This window comes from Epinephelus lanceolatus, chromosome 5 (assembly GCF_041903045.1).
Source record: "Epinephelus lanceolatus isolate andai-2023 chromosome 5, ASM4190304v1, whole genome shotgun sequence".
Lineage (NCBI taxonomy): Eukaryota > Metazoa > Chordata > Actinopteri > Perciformes > Serranidae > Epinephelus > Epinephelus lanceolatus.
Window position 1 is genome coordinate 13796593 of NC_135738.1, and position 26443 is coordinate 13823035.

Here is a 26443-nt window from a genome sequence, read left to right on the forward strand (position 1 = left end):
CTTTGGCTGAAAGTCACTTCATGTCAAAGGATGATGCTCCCTCCCTGTCTGGGATGCCGGTGAAGGAAAGCCACGGGGATGAATAGATGAGGGCGACTTGGCTGAACATCGCACTCTTCAAAAGGACTGTTTAAACAAACACATTTAAGCTGAGGAACAGATGCTGGCCTGCCTGAGGAGGCTTTAGCTTCAAATTGTTTGTGTCTCGGTGGATGCAATGAGACCGTCAAAGCTCACTCACATCACTGAGTTGTCATTTCCAGTAACATCCTTGTCATTTATTACAATTTATAGAGCACAGTGTTGAAAGAATGATATGATGATAGATGTTTGTTATGATATGACACAGTTTTCTTTATGTTACTCACCAGAGACTGTGACTGTGATCATTAACAGAGTAATATGTGTTGTTCTGCTGCAGCAGACATACAGATACCTAAAAATGTCATTGAAATTTGCCTGGAACTAAAATTGTTAGTGGCTCTACTAAGATGTTTCTTAAAATACAGCATTTTCTCACTTCTTCATGGACTCCTGCCGTGAGGATACAGACAGAAGAAGGCTGACGTGATGGTGTGTGGAGTAGTAGGAGGTGGAGATGTATTTAATCAAGGCGTGTCTGATGCACTGCAGAGATAAGTCGATTCCCACCTTGACTGAAGTCATCGAAAAATCCATCAGTCTTCCCCATTTGACAGCTTTCTTAAGGCTGAGCACATCTATCATTTTTGTGAGCGAGAAACTGAAGCTTGTATATAAATGTGACATTTGTCAGTGCCGCACAAAGATGGCTGTCAATTGTGTGCTAATGTCAGCCTGTTGAATGAAGCAGTTATACAAAGAGACTTGAAGACCTTTCAGGATTTTTTCCCAGAGATTCTTTTCTTTTCCAAAGATCATTTTCTTGCAACCTTTTAAAGAGAAAGCACAACTTTAGTTTTTAATTTTAGGGGCTTTAATGAAATGTGACAGATAAAAAAGTGTAAGTGTAAGGCAAATTACAGTTTGGCCAAAGTGTTGTTTTTGTCCTACCTCAGTCTGTTGTAGAAGAAATTTAAAGGGGCTGTATATATGACATTTAGAGCATTATTGTAGCAGCAAAAAAATTTGCTATGTAAAGATATAATGGAGTAACAGCTTCCTGAACAGAGAACAAAGTCACGCTCCCTCTTTGTGTTGTAATCAGCCCCCCAGGAACGCTGATCAGCCTTGCAGCTGATTTTTTGGCCACTCACAGTATTGCAGAAAAAAAAAACCTATGGCCCTAAAAAGCATTTTCCACATAGGCCACGATTATAAAAGAGCCGTCTGTAAAAAAAAAAAAAAACTATTATGACTTTTTACTCTTTTGAATTTTTGATCCATGGTGGTTTTATATTTGTAAAACTTTCTTCAAGCCGAGAAAAGTGACTTAAAAATCTGTGAATTTATTGCAATGTAAGGTCTGCGCCAGCAGGCAAAACACTATTTCGCACGTTAAGTGGGCTGCATACCACAGAAGTAAACACGGTAGCTAGAAATCTTCTTTTGGCGAGCAACTCCATTGGAATGGACAGGCGCCATCTTGGCATCAGGTATCTAGGTATTATTATAAATCTGTGGTTGTAATCAGAGCTTCTCTGTTCGTATTTGTGGTAGCCCATACAGCCACATGTATATGTTAATGCATGTGAGTCTGTCCCTCAATGTCCCGCCAGCTAGCTAAACATGGCTGCTCTGCACTGCGCTCATATGGTGGCAGAACAGTGTTGTCACAGAAGTGTAACTCCCACCCTCCGATCCCTGCCACATTAACACTTTTAGCTCTGTCAGATTGTCACTGTAATTGTACTCTAGCACTGTTCACGCTGATAGCACCATTACCTGCTACGGGCCAGATCAGCCACGTCCATGTTGAGAGCTGTGTGCAGACAATGCTCTCTGAGTCATATACTCTGAATGTCGCATACACCTTATTTAAGAGGGACATTTGGATTGTAGTAATTTATTCCAGCTGTATGTGTGCTGTGTTATTATGTTAAGAACTAACCGATAATATAAAAGAAGTCACTCAATGTCCCGTAGCTCTACGGACCTTCTACTCTCTTCAACTTGTTACTGCAACAAAGCCACGATAAACCCATAGTACATCAGCTGCCCACCACCAAACAACTGAAAGACTCAGTTAGAGACCAGCCGGTGAACATTGTTTGTACATTAAGCAGCTAAAGAACCAGATATTTCCCTCAGGTGTTGGTAGGGACCAAAAACAGAGCTAAAAGGAAAGACAATAATAGACTTAGATTCATCTGGTAGCCACAAACACATTCACCATCACAACATTAGGTGATAATGTGTCAGTATGGTCATGGAAAATTGGAATACTCTGGGAATTTCATCATATTTTCCAAGCCTGGAAAAGTCATGGAATTAGCAAGAATCAATAACAGTTTTGGAAAAGTTGTGGTGTTTTGTTTTGTATAGTGACATTATTACAGTAATCTTCTGTGGATTTTTTTTAATTTATTTAACCTTTATTTAACCAGGAAGTCCCATTGAGATTGAAAATCTCTTTTAGAGGAGAGACCTGGCCAAGGTGGCAGCCAGTCAAAACATAACCTTCCACTTATGGAACATACCGTAAAAGCAATTTTTTTTTCTGTAGCTGATGATGTAATGTACTTCACTTCATTTTTCCCCCACGTTCCATCTCTCCCTTCGTGTATGCCCACTAGCTGAAATTATGTTTGAAGAGAGTTTGAATATGATATGTCAAAAAAAAAAAAAAAAAAAAAAAAGCGGAGCAAGTGGGGCAAGAAAAAAAAAAGGGTCACTGAAAAGTCAGTTTAAAATTTTGTCCATGAGCCCGTAACTATAATGATATCATTACTATCATTATAATTTGTCTGTCAAGGAATAATAATTATTGGTTATTTGTATAAAATGCACAACAAATGAAAAGCTACGTCAGAAGAGACCCAAATTACGTTTAAGTTAATGTCATCATTTTTGTAAATGGAAGGAAAATGCCTCTGAACTTTATGTTTCACTGCATAAATGAATTGAAACTCGTACAGACACAACATATGTATAAATATATGTTACAGTAAGTAACACAGATACAGGCTGTGATAAAACAACACCCACACCTGACAGTGACCCAACTTTTTGTTAACAGTACATAACACTGCCGTCTTTGCCCAAAGATCCAGAAAAACTGATAAAAGAGAAAATAGAAATGTAAGTCACATTTAATTTCTACTTCTCACTAACCCAGTGCCTTCACCTCCACCTCCACCTGCACAGAACTATTTAAACTGCTCTCTCAGAGACTGAGACTGTCATCACTGATACTCTCTCTGAAACACCGGTCTGTCTCTGCAGCAGCAATAAGAGAGCATTTATTAGAAGAGCAGGTCAGTCAGACATGCCTGCAAGGAGGGTGTGGATCGTGTTGCACAAACTCATTAAATGCTGAGATTAAATGTCGCTTCTGGTGGGGTGAGAATCCATATCAGTTGTTTTAGAGGCAAAGATGCATAGTCTTTAGTTTTGGTAAGTGACACAGTCGTCAGTGGACGTTTTTTAAACTTATATTCAACAAAGATTCATCAGCCCAAGAGGCTGAAAAATCTAATTTTCCTAGCCCAAGGGCAGCAAAGTCCCATGACAGTGATAGTTTGATATTCTGCATGAAGCTAGTGTCCATTTTATGTCTTGCACTTAGTCTGTTCTGCACCTCTCAGTGCGTCAGTAATTCTGTTTTTCCTTCCCATAGTCTGTGATTCAAGATGTTTAATTAAAGTGGCCCCTTAAAATATGTTTCCTTAAATTTAGATTTTAAGATTACTGCAGAACATGACAGCAGGACTTAATCTTATTGACTCATGTCACTAACAATCTTTCCATTCAAGCACATTTTTGGTGTTTGAACCCAAAACCCTCCAATCAGCAGGTTTACTGCTACTGATAATCCATCCAACTGACAGGTGTGCTGTGTTGGGCCACAACAAGTAGCGACTCATTTAATATATCCCAGTAGCCTGGTGGTAACGTCACTATTTTCCGAGTCAAATAGCTTTACAGAAGTGCTTCCCTCATCGACGTCAGTCACATCACTTATCCTCAGTTTTATTCTCCCTCTCTTACTTTTTTCCAGACCTCCACAGAAAAAAGTCTGCTGCACTTAAGAGGTTTTCTTAGGCAAAAATACCTTCTAACTTTTGTGGACGCTACTGCGCCACTCAGTCAAATAATTAACTCGCTAAATGCCACATATGTTGCAAGTTTTGAGGGAACGTGTCATTTGCATGCTGACTAAAAGTTCATTTTACTACTTTAAGACGTCTCCAATGTCGTTTCCCTGAATTTGGCAGTACATCCAACCAGCCTTGCAGGTGAGCTTCCTGCGAGCAGGATGTACTGCATTCAGTAAACATTCAGTTTATGAGCAACAGCTCTGGTGGACATTCCTGCAGTCAGCATGCCAATGGTGCGCTCCCTCAAAACTTGCAACATCTGAGGCATCATGTTGTGTGTTCAAACTGCACAATTTAGTGTGACCCTTTATTGTGATGAGCCCAAGGCACTCCTGTGTAGAAATGATCCTGTTTAATCAGCATCTTGATATGCTACTGTCAGGTGGATGGATCATCTTGGAAAAGGAGTAGTGCTCACAAACATGACCAAAATTTGAGAGAAATGTATCGAATGAGTGCATGAAAAAAGTCTTCGATCTTTAATTTAATCCTGTAAAAATGGGAGAAAAAACAAAAGTGTTGGTTTTAAATTTTTGTTCAGAAAAATACTTATTACTCTTCTGGCAATCAACAAATTGATCAACAGACTAATTACTGCCGCTCTAGCTCTTATTTTAATTTACAGAATAGAATCAGTGATAAATAAAAACCTTAATTGTCATATCATAAAAAACAACGGTCTTATCCTGAATTATAAACCATTTGACAAACAAAGTGAAATCTGATTATCACAGGACCTTATAGAGTTTTTATGTTCCAATGTCACCTCCACAGATATCTGTCCATTAGCTGTTTGGGGGTGAAAATGGACCCGATGTGAGAGGAGAGACCTCCAGCCTGCAGTGGCAGTGACAGTCCTCTCAGACACTCTGCATTGTTGATGTTCTCCGACCCCTCCTGGGGGAGGAAGCAGCAGCGTTCCAAACTGACTTAGAGTGTCTTTGTTGTTGTAGTATCACGTTGTACCAGCCTGCATGTGTCAGCGAGCAACGAGTCACCCTGCAGGCAGCCATCAACGGCAGCTAATGCAGTCTCTTCTCTGTTTCACCTGAGGAAAGCACATCAGGAGGTCAAAGGGACACTCTGTCTCTCTGGGTTTCATTCTTCTGAAAGTGGATTTATTAATTCATACCGTTGACGCTGGCGTCCAGCGTCTGTATCGCTGAGGTTGTCTCTGTTGCTCTTGCCAGCGTCAGAAATATCAAAGCAAAAAAGAAAATTGCAAATCATGGCTCACCCTCGCTGCTTAGTCATCATGCTGTGAAACCGGACGCGTCTGTGGGCAGATCAGCTAAAGTGTTAGAAGTCCTCCTGACTGCTGCACCAGCATGTTTATTTGAACAGTGACGGACATCATTGTTCTCCATCCATCAACAAAATCCTTCAATTATCTCTCCTCACGTCTCGCTCCATGCAGCGGTCAGCTGAGTAAAATCATTGTTTTCTATCTCACATCAGTGATGGTAACTGCAGTCAGTCTGCAGGGGGGAAACATACGGCTGTCAGTGTGTTGCTATGGTAACATCAACAGAGGGAGCCACATCCTCTCGTTTGCTCTAGTGATGCTCTCTGAATGTTTGTGTGATATTAATGATTGAATGATTAATGATATTAATGATACATCTTCACTTTATAGACCACTCTAACAGTCAGTCTGCAGGGTTCAGGAGGCTCATTTTTTCGTTTTTTAACAAGTAATATTTTACTGTGGCAGTTATGTTACCTCTGTCCCTCTGCTTCTGAACTATTGTGGCACTCCTCTCATTGTCTGCTACTCATGTGCATAAGCCAATGCAAATTTATTTATGACTGTAACATATACAGAAGCAATTCAAAGTGGCTCATAGTTTGCAAAGAAGAATTTAAACAGGATAAGATGAAAATAATGTAGAAAGTAACTACAACATTAAAGCAATACAATAAGTGAATGAATAATAAAAAGAAAATCCAACATAAGGCGATTTAAACAGCTTTACAGGCGTAAATCACAAGATGTTATAGAAACACAAAGCAGTATAAAAGTAATCTTAATATGAGGTAGAAGGTTAAATAATAAACTGAAACTGAGTTAAACTGAATAAAGAGAAGATTGAATTAGAGTAAAACAACAATGTCAGATTTGGGAGATGCTCAGTGAGACAGGTTATTCCGCTTTATGAGAAGCATGATAGCAAAACTTTTCTGTAATTTGTGTTGACAGTGAACCGTCAGCAGACCAACATTAGATAAACTGTTCTTGAAGAGGGTTCTTGGGCGGCACAGTGGTTCTAACCCTGGGGTGGGGGAGCCCTTCTGTGTGGAGTTTGCATGTTCTCCCCGTGTCAGCGTGGGTTTTCCTCCCACAGTCCAAAAGACATGCAGGTTAATTGGTGACTCTAAATTGTCCATAGGTGTGAATGTGAGTGTGAATGGTTGTATGTCTCTATGTGTCAGCCCTGTGATAGTCTGGTGACCTGTCCAGGGCGTATCCCACCTCCTGCCCAATGTCGGCTGGATAAGTGGTTACAGAAAATGAATGAACGAATGTTCTTGAAGATCTGACATTCAGATCTGCCTCAGCTGTTCTTTGTCTTTAGTGCTAATTAGCAAATGTTAGCAGGCCAACAGTGTTGTAGTAAAGACCATCTCAACCAAGACCAAATGACCAAGAGCAGATTGTATCGAGACTGAGACCAAGACCCTGAGGGGTTAAGACCGAGTCAAGTCTAACTGTGCATTCCCACCAAAAGCTTCATGAGCATCATAAGCAGCCGGCAGCCATTCATTTTCAATGCACGCTGGCGACGAAATGTGTCAGGGGCGTCGGCTGCAGCAAGCAGCGTGATGCCAGCGTCCAGAGCGTCAAGTAGAAGTTGAGAGAAGCTGAACCTTATGCAAATGAGCAGCGCCAGCACTTAAGCAGCAGTCAATTGCAGACCGGGATTCAGATATGGAGGTCTGGGCTCTCCCGGAGCTGTACCAGCTGGTGACGTTCCCCGTGGAGTTGCCGGGTTTGCAGGACTCTGTGGACCCAGACGGCCTGACGGCTTAGGACCCTGCGTTTCCTCAGCAAATACACCGATGCAATATAAAGGAGGCTTCCGAAAGAGCGACCCATGAGCTCCCGCTTTTTTATTACCAATTATATTTCTCAGTGGTCCTACGTGCTAGCAGGAGGGTAAAATCAGAACTATAAAAGACTCATAAAGGCTATATGTGTTTATAAGCGTTATTTTAATTGTGTAATCAAAGTCATGAATAATACATAGTGAAGACATAAATGATAGTATATTTGTTCATCCTTGTAAAGTGCCCAGCCGGTCAGCCTAGATGGACACATCTGCAGCGCCCGGCCCCGCCCCGCCCCTTTTGCCACTGCAAGCGCCTGCTGGAGCTGGCAGTGTGAGCGATGTCAGAGCGACCAGAGCGCCCGCAGGTGACTATGAAGCTTTTGGTGGGAATGCACAGTTAGACTAGACCAGTGCGAGTCCACAGAAAACATATGAGTAATCCACTACAACTAAGTCTTTTATCGTCATACTGTATGTGTGCATGTATATGTTTACCCTGGGAAATTAATCAAAAAATAATCAAAAGGAATCACAGAGGTGAACTTCATGTGTGGGAATATTCCTTTGGTTTCTATGAGACAAACAGTAAGGACCTGAAATCAGCTTTTTGCACAGGCAATTTAGCGATAACCCCCCAATTGTTGTCTTGAAATAAAATCCAGAGTACTTTTTGTCTGAGACCAAGACAAAAATGTATAAAAAATAAAATAAAATAAGAAACAGAGACTTTCAGAGAATAGTCTTGAGACTAAGACTGATCTTGAGTACAACGCTCCATGTTAAAATACCAAACTAAGAAACAGCATACCTGCTACAGTAAACATCAGCATGTTAGCATTTAGCTCAAAGCACCAATGTGCCTTAATGCAGCCTCACAGAGCCGCTGGCATGGCTGCAGACTCTTCTGAGACTTAAAATGCAGCTGCCAGACTCAGTCTCAAGTCTGGCAGCTGCATTTTGAACATGTTGTAGGTCTGCAGTAAAAGATTTTTTTGGGTAGACCTGAGAGAAGACAGTGACAGTGCAATAGAACCAGAACTTGCTCAAGATGAATATAAGGATCTGCTCTGTGGTTAGCCTTATATTTATTCTATGTAAACCACTGCTGGAATATATGAAATGCAATATTTTTTTTGTCCACAAAGAGACACCAGAACTGACGTGTAAAAGTTTCATGATCTGAATTTAGAGAGGAGAAAGAACCTCCTGACATTTGTTCATATGAAATGTCACAGATGGCTATTTGCTCGATAAGAAGAAAATGTGGGTGAATTTGAAACGATTTAATTCAGCTCATGTTTTTTCATTACTTTTCTAATGTTAATGCCATTAAGTTCCATGAAGAATAAGAAAGCATAAAATACAATCATGAGCTGAGAGCAGATAATTCAGCTGTGATTATCATCTGTAATATAACAGCTACTTATTGAGTGCTTCTGCCTCTGACTCACAGATGGTCTAGACTCTAAGTACTGTGCTGATTACCTTCTAGATTTAGAAGCTGAGTGTTTTCCTCAATGTATGAAATCACTTTTTGTATCCATTTCATTTAAACTTTTACGCATCTTAGCTGCTGATAATCCTATAATTTCAGCCCTTTATACATCACAGTACCTGAGACAATCATTTACAGTTTTTCCATGGAAAACATATGTTGACAGCCCAGATCCTAAAAAGATGGCGAAGCACTGCAAACTCAGGGGATGCACTGAAGATCCCGGTGGATAGTGGAGTCGCTGAGATCCCCCTATTATTAGACCTGTCTAATATTAGATCCTGCATCTGTGCTGAAACAAAGGGGAATTAAAAGCTTAACATCACCCCTGAGTGGAATTAAGTGCTGAGGCATAATTACGATGAATATGCAAAAGGATGTATGGAAATGTGCTCAACAATGTGCTGCGTTTTGTGATATTGTCTTTGTTTTTGTGTGCGGATTTCCACGCATTAGTGTTTTGCAGTGGCTGCAGTGAAAATATTCGTCTCCTTTTCAACCCGGACCAAATTTCAAAGTGGCTTAAGTTTCTGTAAATGGCCAGAAAAGCATGAAATCAGGTTTAATACCTAATATCAATGGTTATGATTGTGTTGTGCTCATGGCTGTAATTTTAAACTTCACCCAACAGACATCAGTGACCTATTTCCTAATCCAACTTTTATTCTTGCGTTGATGCACAAGTGGGTTGTCTGTCTCTATACAGTGATTGGCCCACATACGATGCAGTATGCAGTATAGTAAATCTCCCCGACTCAAAGAGCTTTGGACGTCGTCCAGCAGGATGTCTTCAGGCCAGACGGCAGAGGGTCAACTCGTTTACCCCGTCCGACCTTTAGACCTCGATGGAGTTGAATCTTAAAGGGACAGTTTACAACAAAATCAAAGATATATGTTTTTCCTTTTACCTGTGGTGCTACTTATCAGTCTAGAGCAGTGGTTCCCAACTGGTCCAGACACGGGGTCCAGATTTATTTCGTTTGGCCATGTCGTCGAGCTAGTGTGCTGTCTTTGTTAAGTAGCTGTCCGTTAGTCACTCGCTCTACAGCAGGATATGGCACTTCAAAATAAAAGCTCTGTACCCGAAATTTACTGTACCTCAAAATAAAGTGTGTTTTTTACAAACTTGACACATTTGCAAGTCACTTGCAGTCCATTCAGAATGGACCTGCGACTTACCAGTTGGGAACCACTGGTCTAGATTGTTTTGGTGTGAGTTGCCAAGGGTTGGATATATCGGCCATAGAGATGTCTGCCTTCTCTTGAAGATAATAAAACTAGATAGCACTCAAATTGTGCGCTATCTAACTTCTCAAAGCTAAAAAAAAAATACTTTTGAAAAACTCAACAGCAATGTCTCTTTCCAGAAATCATGACGCAGTTACTGGTGATGATCCACAGACCTTGCTGTGAGCAGTTTAATGTAGCAACTATTTTATTTCTACCGAACTACACCCACCAACCGTATCATCGCGCAGAGAGAAGCGTGCATCTACTGCTAGCTCACTTAGTACACATAAGTGCTTTATTCATGAAAGATGCCAACATGATGTTTTTAATCTTCTCCTTCAGGACAAAGAACTCTCCACCACAGAAGTGATGCCCTAGAGACTGTGGTGCTCGTCAACCCTTCAGAAGACACCATTGTATCAGAGGTAATATCAATATGTTCTGAGGAACAGGACCCTGTCACGTGGTCATGTGTACTCTGACATATCAATGGCGTGGGACATATTTAATGTTACCCTCGAGTACATCTCTGACTGACACGTTTACTTGTCAAATCTTTCAATACCACTGCAAATAAAAGTGATTGACTGATTGAGTTTTGTGACACACACACACACATATATATATATATATATATATATATATATATGTATACATATATAAAAATAGTTATTATAATATATTAAAAAATAACAATGATAGAAAATAATACAAATAAAGAAAGGTGTTTTTTTTTAATACATTAAAACGTGAAATTAACATTTTTGGTAAAGTGTTTAAAACATTTAACAGTTGAGAAATAAAGTTGTCAGTGCTCTCTTGTGGATGAAGTATTTAATAGAGACACTGTTTCTAAATGACCTCAAAACAAACTTTTGGTATTTCTGTACTAAAGCTGCAATTAATGATCATTGTCGACTAATCTGTAGATTATTGTCTTAAATAATCAATTAGAAGTATGGTCTATAACATGTCAGAATATGGTCAAAAGTAGTGAACAGTGTTTCCCAAAGCCAAAAATGACGTCCTATAATGTCTTGTTTTGTCCGCAACCCAGATATTCAGTTTACTGTCACAGAAGTGTAAAGAAACCAGAAAATATTCACATTAAAGAGCTGGAATCAGAGAACTTTGACTTTTTTATTTTCCTAAACTTTACTCAAGACAATTAATCAGCTACCAAATTAGTTCAATTCAATTCAACTTTATTTATAAAGCCCAATATCACAAATCACACTTCAGAGGGCTTTAGAGCATTCAACATCCCTCTGTCCTTGGCCCCTCGGATAAGGAAAAATCCCTAAAAAACAAAGTTGGTGATTAATAGTTTACAACTAACTGATTAATTATTGCAGCTTTATTCTGTACTGCAGTATGTTATACTTATCAGTGACATAAACACCAATACTAGTATATCTATATCTGAGGAATATAAATATGTTCTATACAACTTTGGTTTTTACAACTTTTCCAGAATAAAATACAGTCTAAAACAGGCAAAATTTTGGTTCAAATCAGGTCTTAGATACCCAGTAAATCACCTGCTTTGCATTTGTTGAGGAGCTACAACAAAAAACCTGATGACATTTGTATCTCTTAGATTTTTGCCAAATCTTGTTAACCTTGACACAATTTAAGTGCATCTTCCTTCGTCAGTGACACAGGCATTTCTCTTTCTATTGGTTTGTAAGTTGTTATAGGGAAAGAGGATGGTGGGTATCAGAGTATTTGTGTCTCTGTTGTATATCCTCTTCTGTGTGTCTGCAAGAGCATCATGCAAGTGTTGACATTCTCTTTACTTGAGGCATTACTTGCACATGTTTGAGCCTTGCACCCAGGCAGCTGCTGGTTAAATATTCATTGCTTATTTTCATTCTTTTTGTGCTTTTCCACAGTATCAGGTGTCACATGTACAGTGTGTGATTTATTTATATCAAGCCTCAGCTTTGAGGTATTCGTCCTATGTGCTCAGGGTGGCCAATTAGGGCGAATAGTAGTGTAGCTTCATCATATATGCTGTTATAATGTTGTGCCCTATATAAATGGGCATCGTTCCTTAATGTGTGTTTGTAGGCCTTAAGTGTTGGAACAGTGTTGGAAATGTCTCATATGTGTTTTTTCAGCTCAGAAGCTGCTTCAAACGGTAACACCATATTTATATGGGCCCAATCATTAGTAATAACTTGGGCTCTAGTTCTTTTTTCCAAAACCTTGCTCTGAGGAATATAACTTTGTTTTTTACAACTTTGCAAGAATAATATAGTCTACAACAGGCACAAATTATGATTTAAATCAGGTCTTAGATACCCAGTTTATCACTTGATTCCCAGTTGTTTAGGATATACAACAATGAAGATACTGATGACATTTGTAGATTTGTCTGTTTTTTGTTGTTGTTTTTTTGCAGATAATTCGTTGCCAGGTCTTGTTATCCTTGACACAATTTAAGTGCATCTTCTTTCATCAGTGACACAAGCATTTCTCTTCCAATCTTGGCAATGTTATCTCTCCTTTAACTGCCCTCTGTCTCTCTGTATGTGTGTGTGTGTGTGTGTGTGTGTGTCCTAGATCCAGTCTCTAGTCACAGACTCAGCAGGACACAAGCTTCTGGTCTTGAGTGGTCAGAGCTCAGATCACGGCGGCCTTCTTCTTCAAACTGGGGTTTTCACCTACCAGACCTTTTCACGAGTCTTTACTGATCCTGGGGTGAGTCCAATCTACTGTCCTCTAACACTTATCAAGATGAAAAAGTATGCTGCACATTAATAAATACATTTCAGTGCTTTAAAATAGTTTATTATGAAAGTAAGGGACATGTTTTAGCACATTTTAGCAGTGCATTTGTTAACCTAATTTGGCCACAAATACACAAAGAACTCACTGCAGACACATAGATAATACACAAAGGATGAGAGTATTCAGGCACTAACTTGCTCACCTTCAAGTAATAATAAATAATTAATAAAATATTTAACACATTCCCCTTGACGAAAAGCATACTTGACTAATATATATGTATTTTTCAGCATGTTTTCACAACACAAGTCCACCACATTTCTGAATTGATCACTGACTGATGTTTGTGGGTTTCTCCCTCCTGCAGGTCAGTGAATTACTGGGCACAACAGCCCCCAAGCAGCAGGCAACACTTACTGTGTCCTGCCGCGGGGAGGTGGGCTGGAGCTCCCTGGGACAGCAGCAGATCCTGCGGGAGTTCCTGGAATACAGACTAAACCCTGAGTCTGTTCTTCCCAAGATGGAAGGCGTCACAGAGTTCACAGAGTACATCTCTGAGACGGTTGACGTCCCTTCACCTTTTGACCTCCTGGAGCCACCCACATCCGGAGGCTTCCTGAAACTGTCCAAGCCGTGTTGCTACATCTTTCCCGGCGGACGAGGAGACTCTGCTCTCTTTGCTGTGAACGGCTTCAACATCTTAGTGGACGGAGGCTCTGAACGAAAATCATGCTTCTGGAAGCTGGTTCGTCACTTGGACCGCATCGACTCGATCCTGCTCACACACATCGGCGCTGACAATCTCCCAGGTATCAATGGGCTGCTTCAGAGGAAGATAGCAGAACAGGAGGAGGAGCAGTCCCAAGGCTCCACCAACTACAGCGACTGGATGAAGAACCTGATCTCTCCTGAACTAGGCGTGGTATTCTTCAATGTGCCAGAGAAGCTACGTATGCCAGAATCTAATCTTAAAGTGAAGCGCAGTATTGAAGAGGCCTCGCTGACTTTGCAGTACCTTAACAAACTAGGAATCAAACCTGAACCACTTTTTCGAGTGGTCAGCAACACCATTGAGCCCATTACTCTGTTCCACAAGATGGGTGTGGGCAGGTTAGACATGTATATTCTTAATCCTGTCAAAGACAGTAAAGAAATGCAGTTTTTAATGCAGAAGTGGGCTGGCAACAGCAAGGCCAAAACTGGTATTGTGCTGCCCAACGGGAAAGAAGGAGAAATATCTGTACCCTACCTGACATCAGTTACAGCCTTAGTCGTCTGGCTTCCTGCCAACCCTGCAGAAAAGATCATCAGAGTGCTGTTCCCTGGGAATGCACCACAAAACAAGATCCTAGAGGGGCTGGAAAAATTAAAGCACCTTGACTTCTTGCGCTATCCTGTAGCCACACAAAAGGACATTGCCTCCGGAGCTCCTCCCTCTGTTATAAAACAAACCAAGTTAAAGCAAAGAACAGACAGCAAAGAGAGTCTCAAGTCGTCCCCGAAGACTACTGCAAAGACCTCAAAGAAAGAGACTGAAGGACAAGATGATGTGTCAGCCGCCACAGAGGCAAAGAGTGACTCTGTCAAGGAAAATATCTTGGAGAAAAAAGAGGAGAAAAAGCCCACTAAAACTATAAAATCTAAAAGTGATGTGCCAGAAAAGAAGAAACTCCTGAAGGAAAAATCCTTAAAAAAGCACCCAAAGGAGAGAGTGTCAAAAATGGATGAGAAAAAGGACAAGGAAAAGAAAGAGATCAAGAAAGTAAAGAAGGATGACTCCGTTAAAAAGGATGAAAAGAAAGATGTTAAGTCCAAAGAGGACAAAAAGAAGGACACATCCAAACCAGAGCTGAGAAAAATTACAAAGCCTGACCTGAAACCGCTCACACCAGAAGTCAGAAAGACATTACACAAAGCTAAAGTGTCAAGTAAAGCAAAGACTGGAAAAATCAAAGCAGCAAAGGCTTTACCTGCTGAGCCGAAGCCTGAGGAGCCGAAACCTGAAACTATTCAACCTGAACCAGTAGAGAATGGAGCTGTTGAGGGCACGTCTGTTCCCTCAACCCCAGAAGACCTCACCAAGGATTATGAAGATATGAAAAAAGCTGAAGTTGTAGCTGTATCAGCAGAGCCTCAAGACAGTAATGAGCTGACAGCACAAAGCCTTACCCAAGAGAAGGAGGCAGCACAAGAAACCACATCTGAAATTCCACCTGGCACACAGTCTCCAGAAAAGGAGGCAGCAGTCCCAGAAGAAGCTGAAGTTGAAGACAAAGACCAGGTGTTGACACAAGAGAGAGAAATGGAAGAGGCTCAGAAGTTTGAGGATGAAGGAGCAGCAACTCAGGATGAGGAGGAGGAAGAGGAGGAAGAAGAGCCCCCTGCTGCCGCGAAGAAAACAGAAGAGGAGGAGGAAGAAGATATGGGAATAGGTGAAGAGGTGGATGAATCAAAGGAGGCAAAGGATGATGGGCTTGACAGGAAACACGAGATAGAGGAAATGGAGAAATCTGAAATTCTCGCAGCTAAGGTTGTGGCAAAAGAGGAGCTACAAATGATTCCATCTAAAGCCGAGGAGGAGGAAGAAGAGGAGGAGGCAGTGGAGAAAGCCGAACTGGAGGAAGTGGAAGATTTAGACGTAATAGCAGACGAAGAGATCAAACCCAAAGATGCAGCTGAAGAAGAAATCGTCACTGAAAGCAAAACTACTGAAATCCCGACTGGAGCTGAAGAAGAGGAAGAGGAGGAGGGCTACCTGTCACATGTTGCAGGGGCCACAGCTCCCATAACTTCCATTGTTCAAGGAGCTGCTGCAGCTGAACCCATCTCCTACATCCAAGATGAGACAATACCTGGCTACTCTGAGACAGAGCAGACCATCTCTGACGAGGAGATTCACGAGGAGGCAGAGGAAAGGATACCACACCTCCAGTACGACGTTGGTGCTTATGACATCTCCGTTCCAGATCAGACTGGATCATTTGTAGACATCCACGGCATGAGGGAGATGCAAGCTGCGGCTATGACCGAGAAAACTTTCATCCCAGGTGTGCAGGAGCAGGTGTCAGTTTTCACCAACATCATCACTGCTCCTCTGGCAGAGGAGGAGCATGTCTCTTCTGCAACGTCCATCACAGAGTATGACAAAGTGTCCTCCTTCCCTACTTCTATCGCCGAAGACCAATCTGTGGCATCTGTCGCAGCACCTCCAGCTGAGGAACCACCCAAAAGCCCTGTCACCCTGTCAACACCACCTGACGCCACCCAAGGCAAAGAACAGCCAACCTCTGCAGGAACACTTTCACCACCGTCTTTGGAAGAAGACAAACAATCCAAGTCTCCATCTGATGACCTAACACTTCCTGTTACAGAAGTAAAGACGCCAGCTAAAGCTTCTGAAGCTCAGGATGAGGGGGAACAAGAAGAGGAAGAGGATGAAGACCAAACTCCTAATGTTGACATTTCACTTGAAAAACTTCAAGAGGGCTATGCTTCATCTCAGCTGTTACAGGGTAAAGAGACAGATATTGAAAAGCTTGCTGGCTCAGTGTCTCCAGTTTCTATACAAGACACCAAACCAGTCCACCTCCCTGTCGAAGAAGAAAACATAGATGCTATTGCACCTAAAGATACTTCATCTGTTGTGCCTACTAGACCTTTCGGATCAGACTCAGTAACTTCAGAGAGTGAAGAGCGCTGCTTCAGTCCGGATGATATCACTGTGAAAATGGCCTCCCCTCCACAGTCTGGACCGCCGAGTGCAGCTCACTCTCCTCTTCGTCAGTCACCAGTGGAAGACAAGATGAAGGTCTTCCCCGATTTAGAGCCGCAAAAGCAAGAGGAGCTCCCTGATGTCATCACAGCTCTTGAAGACAAAACTGCAAAGAAAGACGAACCAGCAATGCAAAAAGATATCGACAAACAGAAAGCAGAGCAGCAGGAAGAAGAAATTTCAACATCTTTGGATGAACCATTTGAGAAGGACATAAAAGAGGTTCCAGTGATGAAGGAGACAGAAAAAGAAACTCCATCAGTACCAAAAGATGAAGGCAAACAAGCAGAAATAATCCCTGATGCCGCTGCGTCTTTTACAGAAGTTCTGCCACCTGCGTCAGCGAGGGATTCCCTCGTGTCATCTGGACAAAAAGATGAAGATATTGACGACAAGCTCAAAGACAAAGAACCTAAAGTGCCTGTTCCAGGTAAATTTCCAGAGAAGGAGAGTCGTTTCCTGGATGATGATGATGATGACAAGAAAGATGACGATGATCACGATGATAAATCTGCAGTTAAAACCGTCCAGGCGGAACAGGAGAAAGGAAAGGACGACACCTCCGATGTCATACAAATCAAGGATGAACAAAAACAGAAATCTGTCATCCAAGAAGACGTTTCTGCTATTACGTCCATCACAGATGAGAAAGCAGAGAAAGAGGCAATAAAGGATGATACCTCTGATATTAAACCCATCAAAGATGAGCAAATTGCAAAAGACATTCTCACAACTGATACAGCCATAAAAGATGAACAGAAAGAGCCCGAAAAAGACCATACTCCTGAGGTCAAAACTACTACAGAAGCAGAGAAGGAATTTGTTGCTTCTGAGGCCAAAGATATTAAAGATGAGCAGAAGCAGAAAGATGATGATTTTGACCTTAAAACCAAAGGTGAAGTTAAAGAAACTGACCTTAAAAAGGATGACGTGGCTGATAGTGAGATTTCGAAAATGGAGGAGAGAAAAGAGACAGAGAAGGATGCTACGATTGATGTTAGCCCTATAAAGACTGAAGAGAAAGAGATTGAAAAAGTACACGCCACAGATATCAAGCAGGACGATATGCACATTACTGAGCCTACTAAAGATGAGAGGGAAGAAGAGGCAGAAACATCTGATATCAAAGTGATCGAAGATAAGAAAGAGGAAAAGGAGATGGAAAAGATAGATGCTTCTGCTACCAAGCCTTTTACAGATGAGCAGAAGGAAAAGGAGAAAGAGATGGCTGACATCACTGTTGCTAAACTCACCAAAGAAGAAGAGGTGATCAGTAAGGATGATACATCTGCTGTTTCCATGAAAGAAGAAAAGGGGCAAGAGATTTGTAAAGATGTTATCTCACCCGTCAGCATCACCACAGTGGAAGAAAAGGACGCACCACTGAGTAAAGATGAAATTCTTGCTGACAAGCCAACCACAGAGCAAGAAAAAGAGAAAGAGGCAAGTAAAGATGATAGTTTGGACACCAAACTTTCCAAGGAACAGGAACAAGATACAACAACAATCAAGGATGATGCTTACATCAAGCCTACGATAGCAGAAGACAAGAAGGAAGACATAAGTAAAGATGATACTGCTGCTATTAAACTTACCAAGGCAGAGGACAAAGATAAGCTGCCAAGTACTGAAGATACATCTGCTGTTAAACCAACACTTGGAGAAGAAAAGGAACAAAAGGAAAGTAAAGAGGATACTGCTGCTATCAAAATTACCAAAATGGAGGAAGAACATGTAAAAGTATGTAAAGATGAAGATTTCTCTGCTGCATCAACCAAGGTAGAGGCAAAAGAGACACCTAAGGATGCTGTCAAACCAGTCACAGAGGAAGAAAAGGGGCAAGATATAAGCAAAGATATCATATCTACCATCAAACCTGCCAAGACGGAGGAACAGGATGTAATGAGGAGCGAAGATATTTCGGCTGTCAAAACATCCAAAGACGAATCTGTTGCTAAACCCACCACAGAAGACGAAAAGGAGAAAGAAACCAGTAAAGATGTTTGTGCTGACAAATCAACGATAGAAGAAGTAAAGGAGAAAGAAACCAGCAAAGATATTTCTGCTGACAAATCAGCGATGGAAGAAGTAAAGGAGAAAGAAGAGAAAGAAGCCAGCAAAGATATCTGTGCTGAGAAATCAACGATAGAAGAAGTAAAGGAGAAAGAAACCAGTAAAGATATTTGTGCCGACAAATCAATGATGGAAGAAGTAAAGGAGAAAGACGGGAAAGAAACCAGCAAAGATATCTGTGCTGAGAAATCAACGATAGAAGAAGTAAAGGAGAAAGAAGAGAAAGAAACCAGCAAAGATATCTGTGCTGAGAAATCAACGATAGAAGAAGTAAAGGAGAAAGAAGAGAAAGAAACCAGCAAAGATATCTGTGCTGAGAAATCAACGATAGAAGAAGTAAAGGAGAAAGACGAGAAAGAAACCAGCAAAGATATCTGTGCTGAGAAATCAACGATAGAAGAAGTAAAGGAGAAAGAAGAGAAAGAAACCATAAAAGACATTTCTGCTGACAAATCAACGATAGAAGAAGTAAAGGAGAAAGACGAGAAAGAAACCAGCAAAGATATCTGTGCTGAGAAATCAACAATAGAAGAAGTAAAGGAGAAAGAAGAGAAAGAAACCATAAAAGACATTTCTGCTGACAAATCAACGATAGAAGAAGTAAAGGAGAAAGAAGAGAAAGAAACCAGCAAAGATATCTGTGCTGAGAAATCAACGATAGAAGAAGTAAAGGAGAAAGAAGAGAAAGAAACCAGCAAAGATATTTCTGCTGACAAATCAACGATAGAAGAAGTAAAGGAGAAAGAAGAGAAAGAAACCAGCAAAGATATTTCTGCTGACAAATCAACGATAGAAGAAGTAAAGGAGAAAGAAACCAGCAAAGATATTTCTGCTGACAAATCAACGATAGAAGAAGTAAAGGAGAAAGAAGAGAAAGAAACCAGCAAAGATATTTCTGCTGACAAATCAACGATAGAAGAAGTAAAGGAGAAAGAAACCAGCAAAGATATTTCTGCTGACAAATCAACGATAGAAGAAGTAAAGGAGAAAGAAGAGAAAGAAACCAGCAAAGATATTTGTGCCGACAAATCAACGATAGAAGAAGTAAAGGAGAAAGAAACCAGCAAAGATATTTCTGCTGACAAATCAACGATAGAAGAAGTAAAGGAGAAAGAAACCAGCAAAGATATTTCTGCTGACAAATCAATGATAGAAGAAGTAAAGGAGAAAGAAGAGAAAGAAACCAGCAAAGATATTTCTGCTGACAAATCAATGATAGAACAAGAAAAGGAGAAAGACACCAGTAAAGATACCTCTGCTGACAAATCAGTGATAGAAGAAGAAAAGGAGAAAGCAGTGGATAAGGAGGAAACCTCCACTGAGAAATCATCCAAGGAGGAAGATGTTTCAGATCAGGATCATGGTGTTGTTATCAAACCCATTAAGGAAGAAAAAGATACAGTAGTAATTAAGGATGACATTTCTGCCAAGCAGGAGGAAAGCAAAGACACTCCTGGTGTAAAACCCCCTGCAGATGAGGAGAAGAAGGTAGAGTTGAAAGATGTTACATCTGATGTAAAACTCACCAAGGAAGAGGCGAAAGAAATCCCAAAGGCTGAAATTTCTGAAAAAGAAATTACAGTCAAAGAGGAAGAAAGGGAAAAAGAGAAAGAAAAAAGTTCTGATTTTGTGTCTGTCAAGGAGCAGAAAGATGATACTTCTGTCAAAACTATTGAAGATGACAAAGATGTGGAAAAAAGTGACATAATTGACAAACAGATAAAAATGCAGGAGGCTAAAGAGCAGGAGGAGGCCGATGTCTCTGCTGACAAACCAATTTTGGAGGAAATAAAGGATAAAGAAACTGAAAAAGACGACACAAAAAAAGAAAAAGAAACAGATTCCACTGTTGAGCAACCCAAGGACACAAAAGAGCAAGAGCCAGCTAAAGTTGAAACCATCGAGGTCAAAGTCAAACAGGACACTTGTGAAGCTGAATCCATCAAACAGGAGGCAGAGAAGGAGATACACTCTCCATCATTTACCGCCAAAGATGAGAAAAAAGGGAAAGATGATTATCCTTTTGAGCCTGAATCTAAGAAGGAAGATAAAAAAGATATAGATCTCCCCATGTCTCAGACCTTGGACGAGGAGAAAACTAAAAAGGATGATATTTGTGGCGTTGGTGATAAGCATATACATGAAGAAACCTCTGATAAGCTCACTGAAACTCAGAAAGAGAAGGAAACTTCTGGCGCTACATCAGTTGAAAAGCAGCAAGACATTTCTGTAACTACTTCAAGTGAAGACCTGAAACCAGTGAAAGATGACATTTGTGTGTCTCCCGGCCACATCCAGGAGGAGAAAAAGGAGCAAGATAAAGAAGCAAAAGTCATTAGTAGTCAAGAAGAGAAGATGGAGAAAGAGAAAGACGATGCACATGTTGCTGAACTGAGCAAAGAGAAGAAAATGGAAAAGGAGCAGGAAAAAGAATACACCTACGACACTGATGACACCAAAGAAGAAAAGACAAAACCAGAAGAGGATGAAAAGATGATGAAAGAAAAGGATGTTGGAGACAAGAAGATAGATGACATTACTGAGAAAGACTCCGATGCAGACCACACCAAAGAGGAGAAATGGGAGAGAGAAGAGTTACAGGAGAAAGACCTGGACAAAACCAGTAAACAGCCCACACAGACACTATCAGGAGACGCAGCGATGGCATCCAAGTCAGATTACAAACCCGCATTTGTGGTTCAGTCCTCCGATGAAGACAGAGGAGATGAAGAGGAGGAGGACATTTGTATGGGAGGAGCAGGCTCAAGACCTTTGTCCGTGGAGCCAAGAAAATCCGAACATGACATCTCGTCTGCAGGCTTGCCCTCATCCCCAAAACCACCGGCAAGTGACCAGACTAAACCGCCAATATCAGAGCAGAGTACAGTGATCATACCAACACTTACAATGCAGGAGCCCTCTATTGATGAAGACATCAAAGACTTTGACAAAGAAGAATCCAGACTTTCACCTGAAGTCAGTAAAGATGTCATGAAAACAGAAACCACAGCTGCGCCACTTGCCAAGCCAGAGCCCTCTTTTGATATTGTCACATCAAAGGAGGAGACTACCACTATTCCAAAACAAGAAACAGCCTCTGATGTCACAGCAGCTAAAGCTGAATCAGTCTCAGATTCAGCTGAGAAAAAGCCTGTGTTGTCAACGGTATCAAGCACTGACAGTCAACCCAGGAGCTCTACACTCTCAAGCACTGAGAGTCAGTCTAGTGTGGAGGAAATGCCACAACAAGAGAAACAGATACCAACAAGCTCAGTGGTGAGTGCTGCAGAGAAAACAAAGCTGGAGGAGAAGCCAGGAAAGGAAGCAGAGAGGGAGATGGAAGGAGAACGAGAGGTGGCTTCTCCAGGATTATCACAGCCTTGTTCATATTTTATGTTGGATTCTGAAGACGCCAGCCAAACTGAAGTTGTAAAATCAGACACTACAAAAATGACCTCAGAGAAGGAAACGGCCAGTGGAAGCCTCGGAGATGAACAGCAAACCTTTTGTGCGTCCAAGTATGATCCGTATGAAAAGCCCATTCCAAAAGATCATGACTTGGACTCTCAGGAAGAAAGCGAGGTTTCTCTAGGTTTCGATCACGCCTCTGATATTGCAATTGATGATAACAGAAGAACAAGCCAGACAGAGGCTGGAGGAGCAATGTTCCTCCTGGATGATCAGTACAAAGAAGAGCCTCTGTCCTTCAGCAGAGTGGACTACAGCCCGGTGTCCCTCACAGAGAGTGAGAGAAGTAGCCACCAAAGTCAAAGTGCCTCGCCTAAATATGAAGACAGAGAGAAAGGCCAAGAGGAAGAGAGTGAAAGAGAAGAAAGACCAGATACACCTTATGTTGACAAGAGCTTTTCATCCGCAGACATGCAAGATAACAAAATGTCCCAGGCTGCTGAGTCTTATTCTTTCAGTCCCAAAGAGGACAAACCTGAGAAATCCGAGAAAGAGAAAGAGGACATGATGGAAGGTGCTGCAGCAGCAGCAGCTTTTCAACCAGGAGCAACAGGAGTAAGTGATACAGTTTCCAGCAGTGCTGCTGTTCAATCAGCCGGCGTATCATCGAGACAAGAAACACCCTCTCCCTCATGGAGCCAATCAGATCTTGGTACCCAGGTTTCACCTACTCCCACGGCTTTTGCAGAATTCACAGAAAAGAGAACAACTGAAAAAGAGAAAGAAAAATCTGAGTCACTCAAAGACAAAATTGATTCCTCTGATCATGACAGAGAGGGATCTCCATCTGGTCGGCATTCACCTGCAGAAAAAGACATTTTACTTCAACAAGCATCACCTTTGGAGAAAGAAGAAACTTCAAGTGATTCAAGGCCTGCATCTGCTGCCACATTTTCAGGACACGAAATAGACGATAATGTTTTGGCATCTGACAATAGTCAAATTAGCAGCTCTGCCTCTTGTAAATCAATGTTAGACCTTCCAGATGGAAAAGAGAGCCTGATAGACAAAAGGTTACTTGTAGAGGGGGAAGATTTCAACGTTGATGATGATGAAGACGACGATGAGGACGAGGAGGAGGAAGAAGAGGAGGAGTTAAGTGATGTAGATATGGAAAAGGGTGCCAGAGAACAATCTGAAAAAGAAATGTGTAGACGTAGCTCTGGGGATAGTGCCACATTAGCAGAGGCAGAGGACTCAAATAAAAAGTCTCAGTTGCCTGAATCAAGTTTCCTTAAAGAGGAAACAATCGGTAGAGCAACACCTGATGATGCCTCGGCTTCAGACAAGCAGGACTTGACTAAAAAACCACCATCCCCAGAAACAAAACCACCATCCCCAGAAACAAAACCACCATCTCCAGAAACAAAATCACCATCTCCAGAAACAAAATCACCATCTCCAGAAACAGAACCACTCAAAGAAGATACAGCCACATCCAAACTTCCTGAGACAAAGAGTGAAGATGTAGGTAAAACAACTCCGCCCCCAGACTTAAGCGCTCAAAGAATGGATGAAAAGAGTTTCACTACATTAGATGCTCCAAAACTTCCTGAAACAAAGGAAGCAGAGGACACAGACAAGAAGCATCTATCTCCTGAACCAACCACAAAGAGAAGGTTGTCTTCAGCCGAGGATTTTCCACCTCATGAAGACCTGCCGTCAAAAAAAGGAGACAAAGGGTCTCTATCTCCAAGCTTTTTGACAAAGGAAACGTGTCAACCAACATCCACAAGCAGCGTGACGGGCAGCTTTTTGCCATCTGAACATTCAGAATCCGTGTCCAAGACTACATCTAGTCCCTCCCCTCCTCTAAGCAGTAGCTATGCCGACATCGGACAGAGTAGATCTGAAGGTTATTCCGAGCATTTCTACAGTGAGGAGAGTCAAGTAGGATTGAAGGACGATAAGAAAGAAACCTCTGTGCTCTCAGATGCCTCCGGGCTGTCCAAGCGAGGCGATGATAAATATTACAGCCAAAGAGACACCCAAGAAGTAAGTCTAGATGAGAGGCAGACCCTAGATATCACCACAAAACATGAAACTGCCTCATCACCTTGCACATACACCACCTTAACATACTCTTCTTCAACATACTCCTCCACATCATATAGTTACTCATCCTCATCGTCAACATTTGCTCCTTTGAGCCAAAAGTTTGAAGAAAAAGCCCAAACTTTCACAACGCCACCAAGCTCTACAGTACCTCTAGCCAAAGAGGAGTCGTCGTTTACAACAGAGTCTACAAGCTCCTGCTTTGGAGGGTTTCAGAGAGATGAGTACATGGAGGTTACAGCGAAACCTGCAACAAAGGTGACCTTACCCAGCCAGTTTGATGAGACCAAACCATCCTCTTCAGTGTTCTCTACCACTGCCAAACAAACTGAGGATCAAAGCAGCTCTGCAAAGCCTGAAATGGCAACAAAGTCAAGCACTGATAGTTTTCATATGCTAGAAACTAAGATTACAACATCTTCCGCAGCGCCATCTTCACAAAGTGTCGAACCAGTAAAGGTGTTAGAGAGTTTATCCACATCAGAGGCTCACTTTGATGTCTCTCCCCTCCAAAGGGCTGACTCCTCTGACAAGGTGTCCCAAGAGTCATCGGAAGATGAGGAGCCTGTTACACTTGAAATGGATGACAGCACTCTACCATGTCGTATTGAATGTCAAAAAATCAAAGTGTCTGAGCAAAAGGAGACTTTTTCATCAATAACTGAGTCATATGTGGTTGAAAGTACCACACAGTCCGCAGAGACGAAAACAGTCACCATCACCTCTACTACTGTTGTGTCTAAACCTGATGTGGTGATGGAAACAACTCAACAGACAGCCTCACTTACTTCACTGAGTGATTGTGGAGCTAGCAAAACCACATGTGCCACAACAGACGTGTCCAAAACAGAGAAAGAGAAAATGGATAAAACAATGGGAGTAAAAGAGGAAAAGACAGATGGAGCTATTTCACCTTTGAAGGAGGATGCAAAGGCTTCAGGAAAAGATGAAAGGACAGAGATGGCTAAAGACAGTGAAGTCAAGCAGAAAGCAGAGGAAAAGAAACAGGAGGAAAAGATGTGTAAAGACAGCACAGAGGAGAAAAAGGCAACAGCTGATCCAAAGATGTGTGAAAAAGCAGAGGATGGTAAGAAAGGAGAGGCAGAAAAAGTGGAGGAGAAAAGCTTTTTGGACAAACCACCAGAGAGATTAGAAACCAGGAGAAGGAGCAGCATATCTGACTGGGAGCTACTACAGAGGCCTGAAGACTGCCCAAGTGCCCCTCCTCCAGGTTATGGGGATGATGATGATGAGGAGGAAGAGGAAGCAATGGAAGCAATGGAATGGATGGCCAGTGTCCACAGTACCTCTCACACAGAAACATCCAGTACAGGAGCCGTGAGGGCTGATCGTCCCTCTGACTTGAACACCGGCGCCACCTCCTCCTCTGCCTCCCATCCAGGTTACTCCTCCTGCGAATACAAACATCGCAAAGGAGAACTTTCTCCGTCGTTCATCAACCCGAGCCCTCATCAGCTCTCCAGCGACGAGGGGGAAGGCGAGGAGGACGCTGGCAGTGACCACTCCCAGGAAGGGGATGAGGATGATCAGGAGCAACACTCTGTGAAAAGGAGGTCCCACAAGCAGAGGCGCCACCACGCTCAGAGTTACCATGGAGACGCTGGACAAGGGCCACAACAGCAGCCCGGCGCCATGTCATCTGGCTTGGCTGTGACGTTAGCTGGAGAGGAAACACCGCCGACATCAGTGAGCGAGTCGTTGCCGTCACAGTCTGATTCTGATGTCCCTCCAGAAACCGAGGAGTGTCCGTCTATAACAGCTGAAGGAAATCTGGACTCAGACGAAGACGCTGAACATCTGCCAGTCGACAAATTATCTGGAACTGGGGGTGGTCACCATCCTCCATCACCAAGGTCAGCTCAAAAGACTCATGACCCCCTACCTACTCCAATGAAGGACCCGCATCCCCACCCTCCACACCCAGATGTGTGCATGGTAGATCCAGAGGCGCTTCCCAATGACCACAGCAGCACAGAGAAACTTCTGAAAAAGGAGCACAAGACCACCAAGGGGCTCAGAAAGGGCAAGCCCAAGTCAGCCTCTCCCGCTCGTAAGGGGGAAGTCAGGAAAAGGTCCTCTACTCCAGTGAAGCAGACTTCTAAAGACTCTGCCTCACCTCGATCAGCTTCCCTCAGGAGGAAGGACCCAGACAGAAGCTCCAGGCTGATCAAGATGTCTGAGACCCAAGGCTCCAGGAGTGAGCTGCTCAACCCAGCAAAGGCCTTGGTCAACGGTGTCAAGAGCAGTTCAGGTGTGTTAACATCTTCACATCCTAAAACATAACATGAATTTACCTTCAAAGTTA

General features: G+C 42.1%; 1 protein-coding gene across 2 annotated transcripts in view; it reads left to right on the top strand.

The window, feature by feature from the left end:
• map1ab (microtubule-associated protein 1Ab) overlaps positions 1 to 26443 on the top strand; it is a 119541-nt gene that overhangs the window by 87182 nt on the left and 5916 nt on the right. For both annotated transcript variants that reach the window (XM_033634570.2, XM_078167734.1), the window contains 3 exons: positions 10356 to 10438; positions 12582 to 12719; positions 13117 to 26389. In XM_033634570.2, the coding sequence (XP_033490461.2) occupies positions 10356 to 10438; positions 12582 to 12719; positions 13117 to 26389 (13494 nt within the window). The remainder of the gene's footprint in view (positions 1 to 10355; positions 10439 to 12581; positions 12720 to 13116; positions 26390 to 26443) is intronic.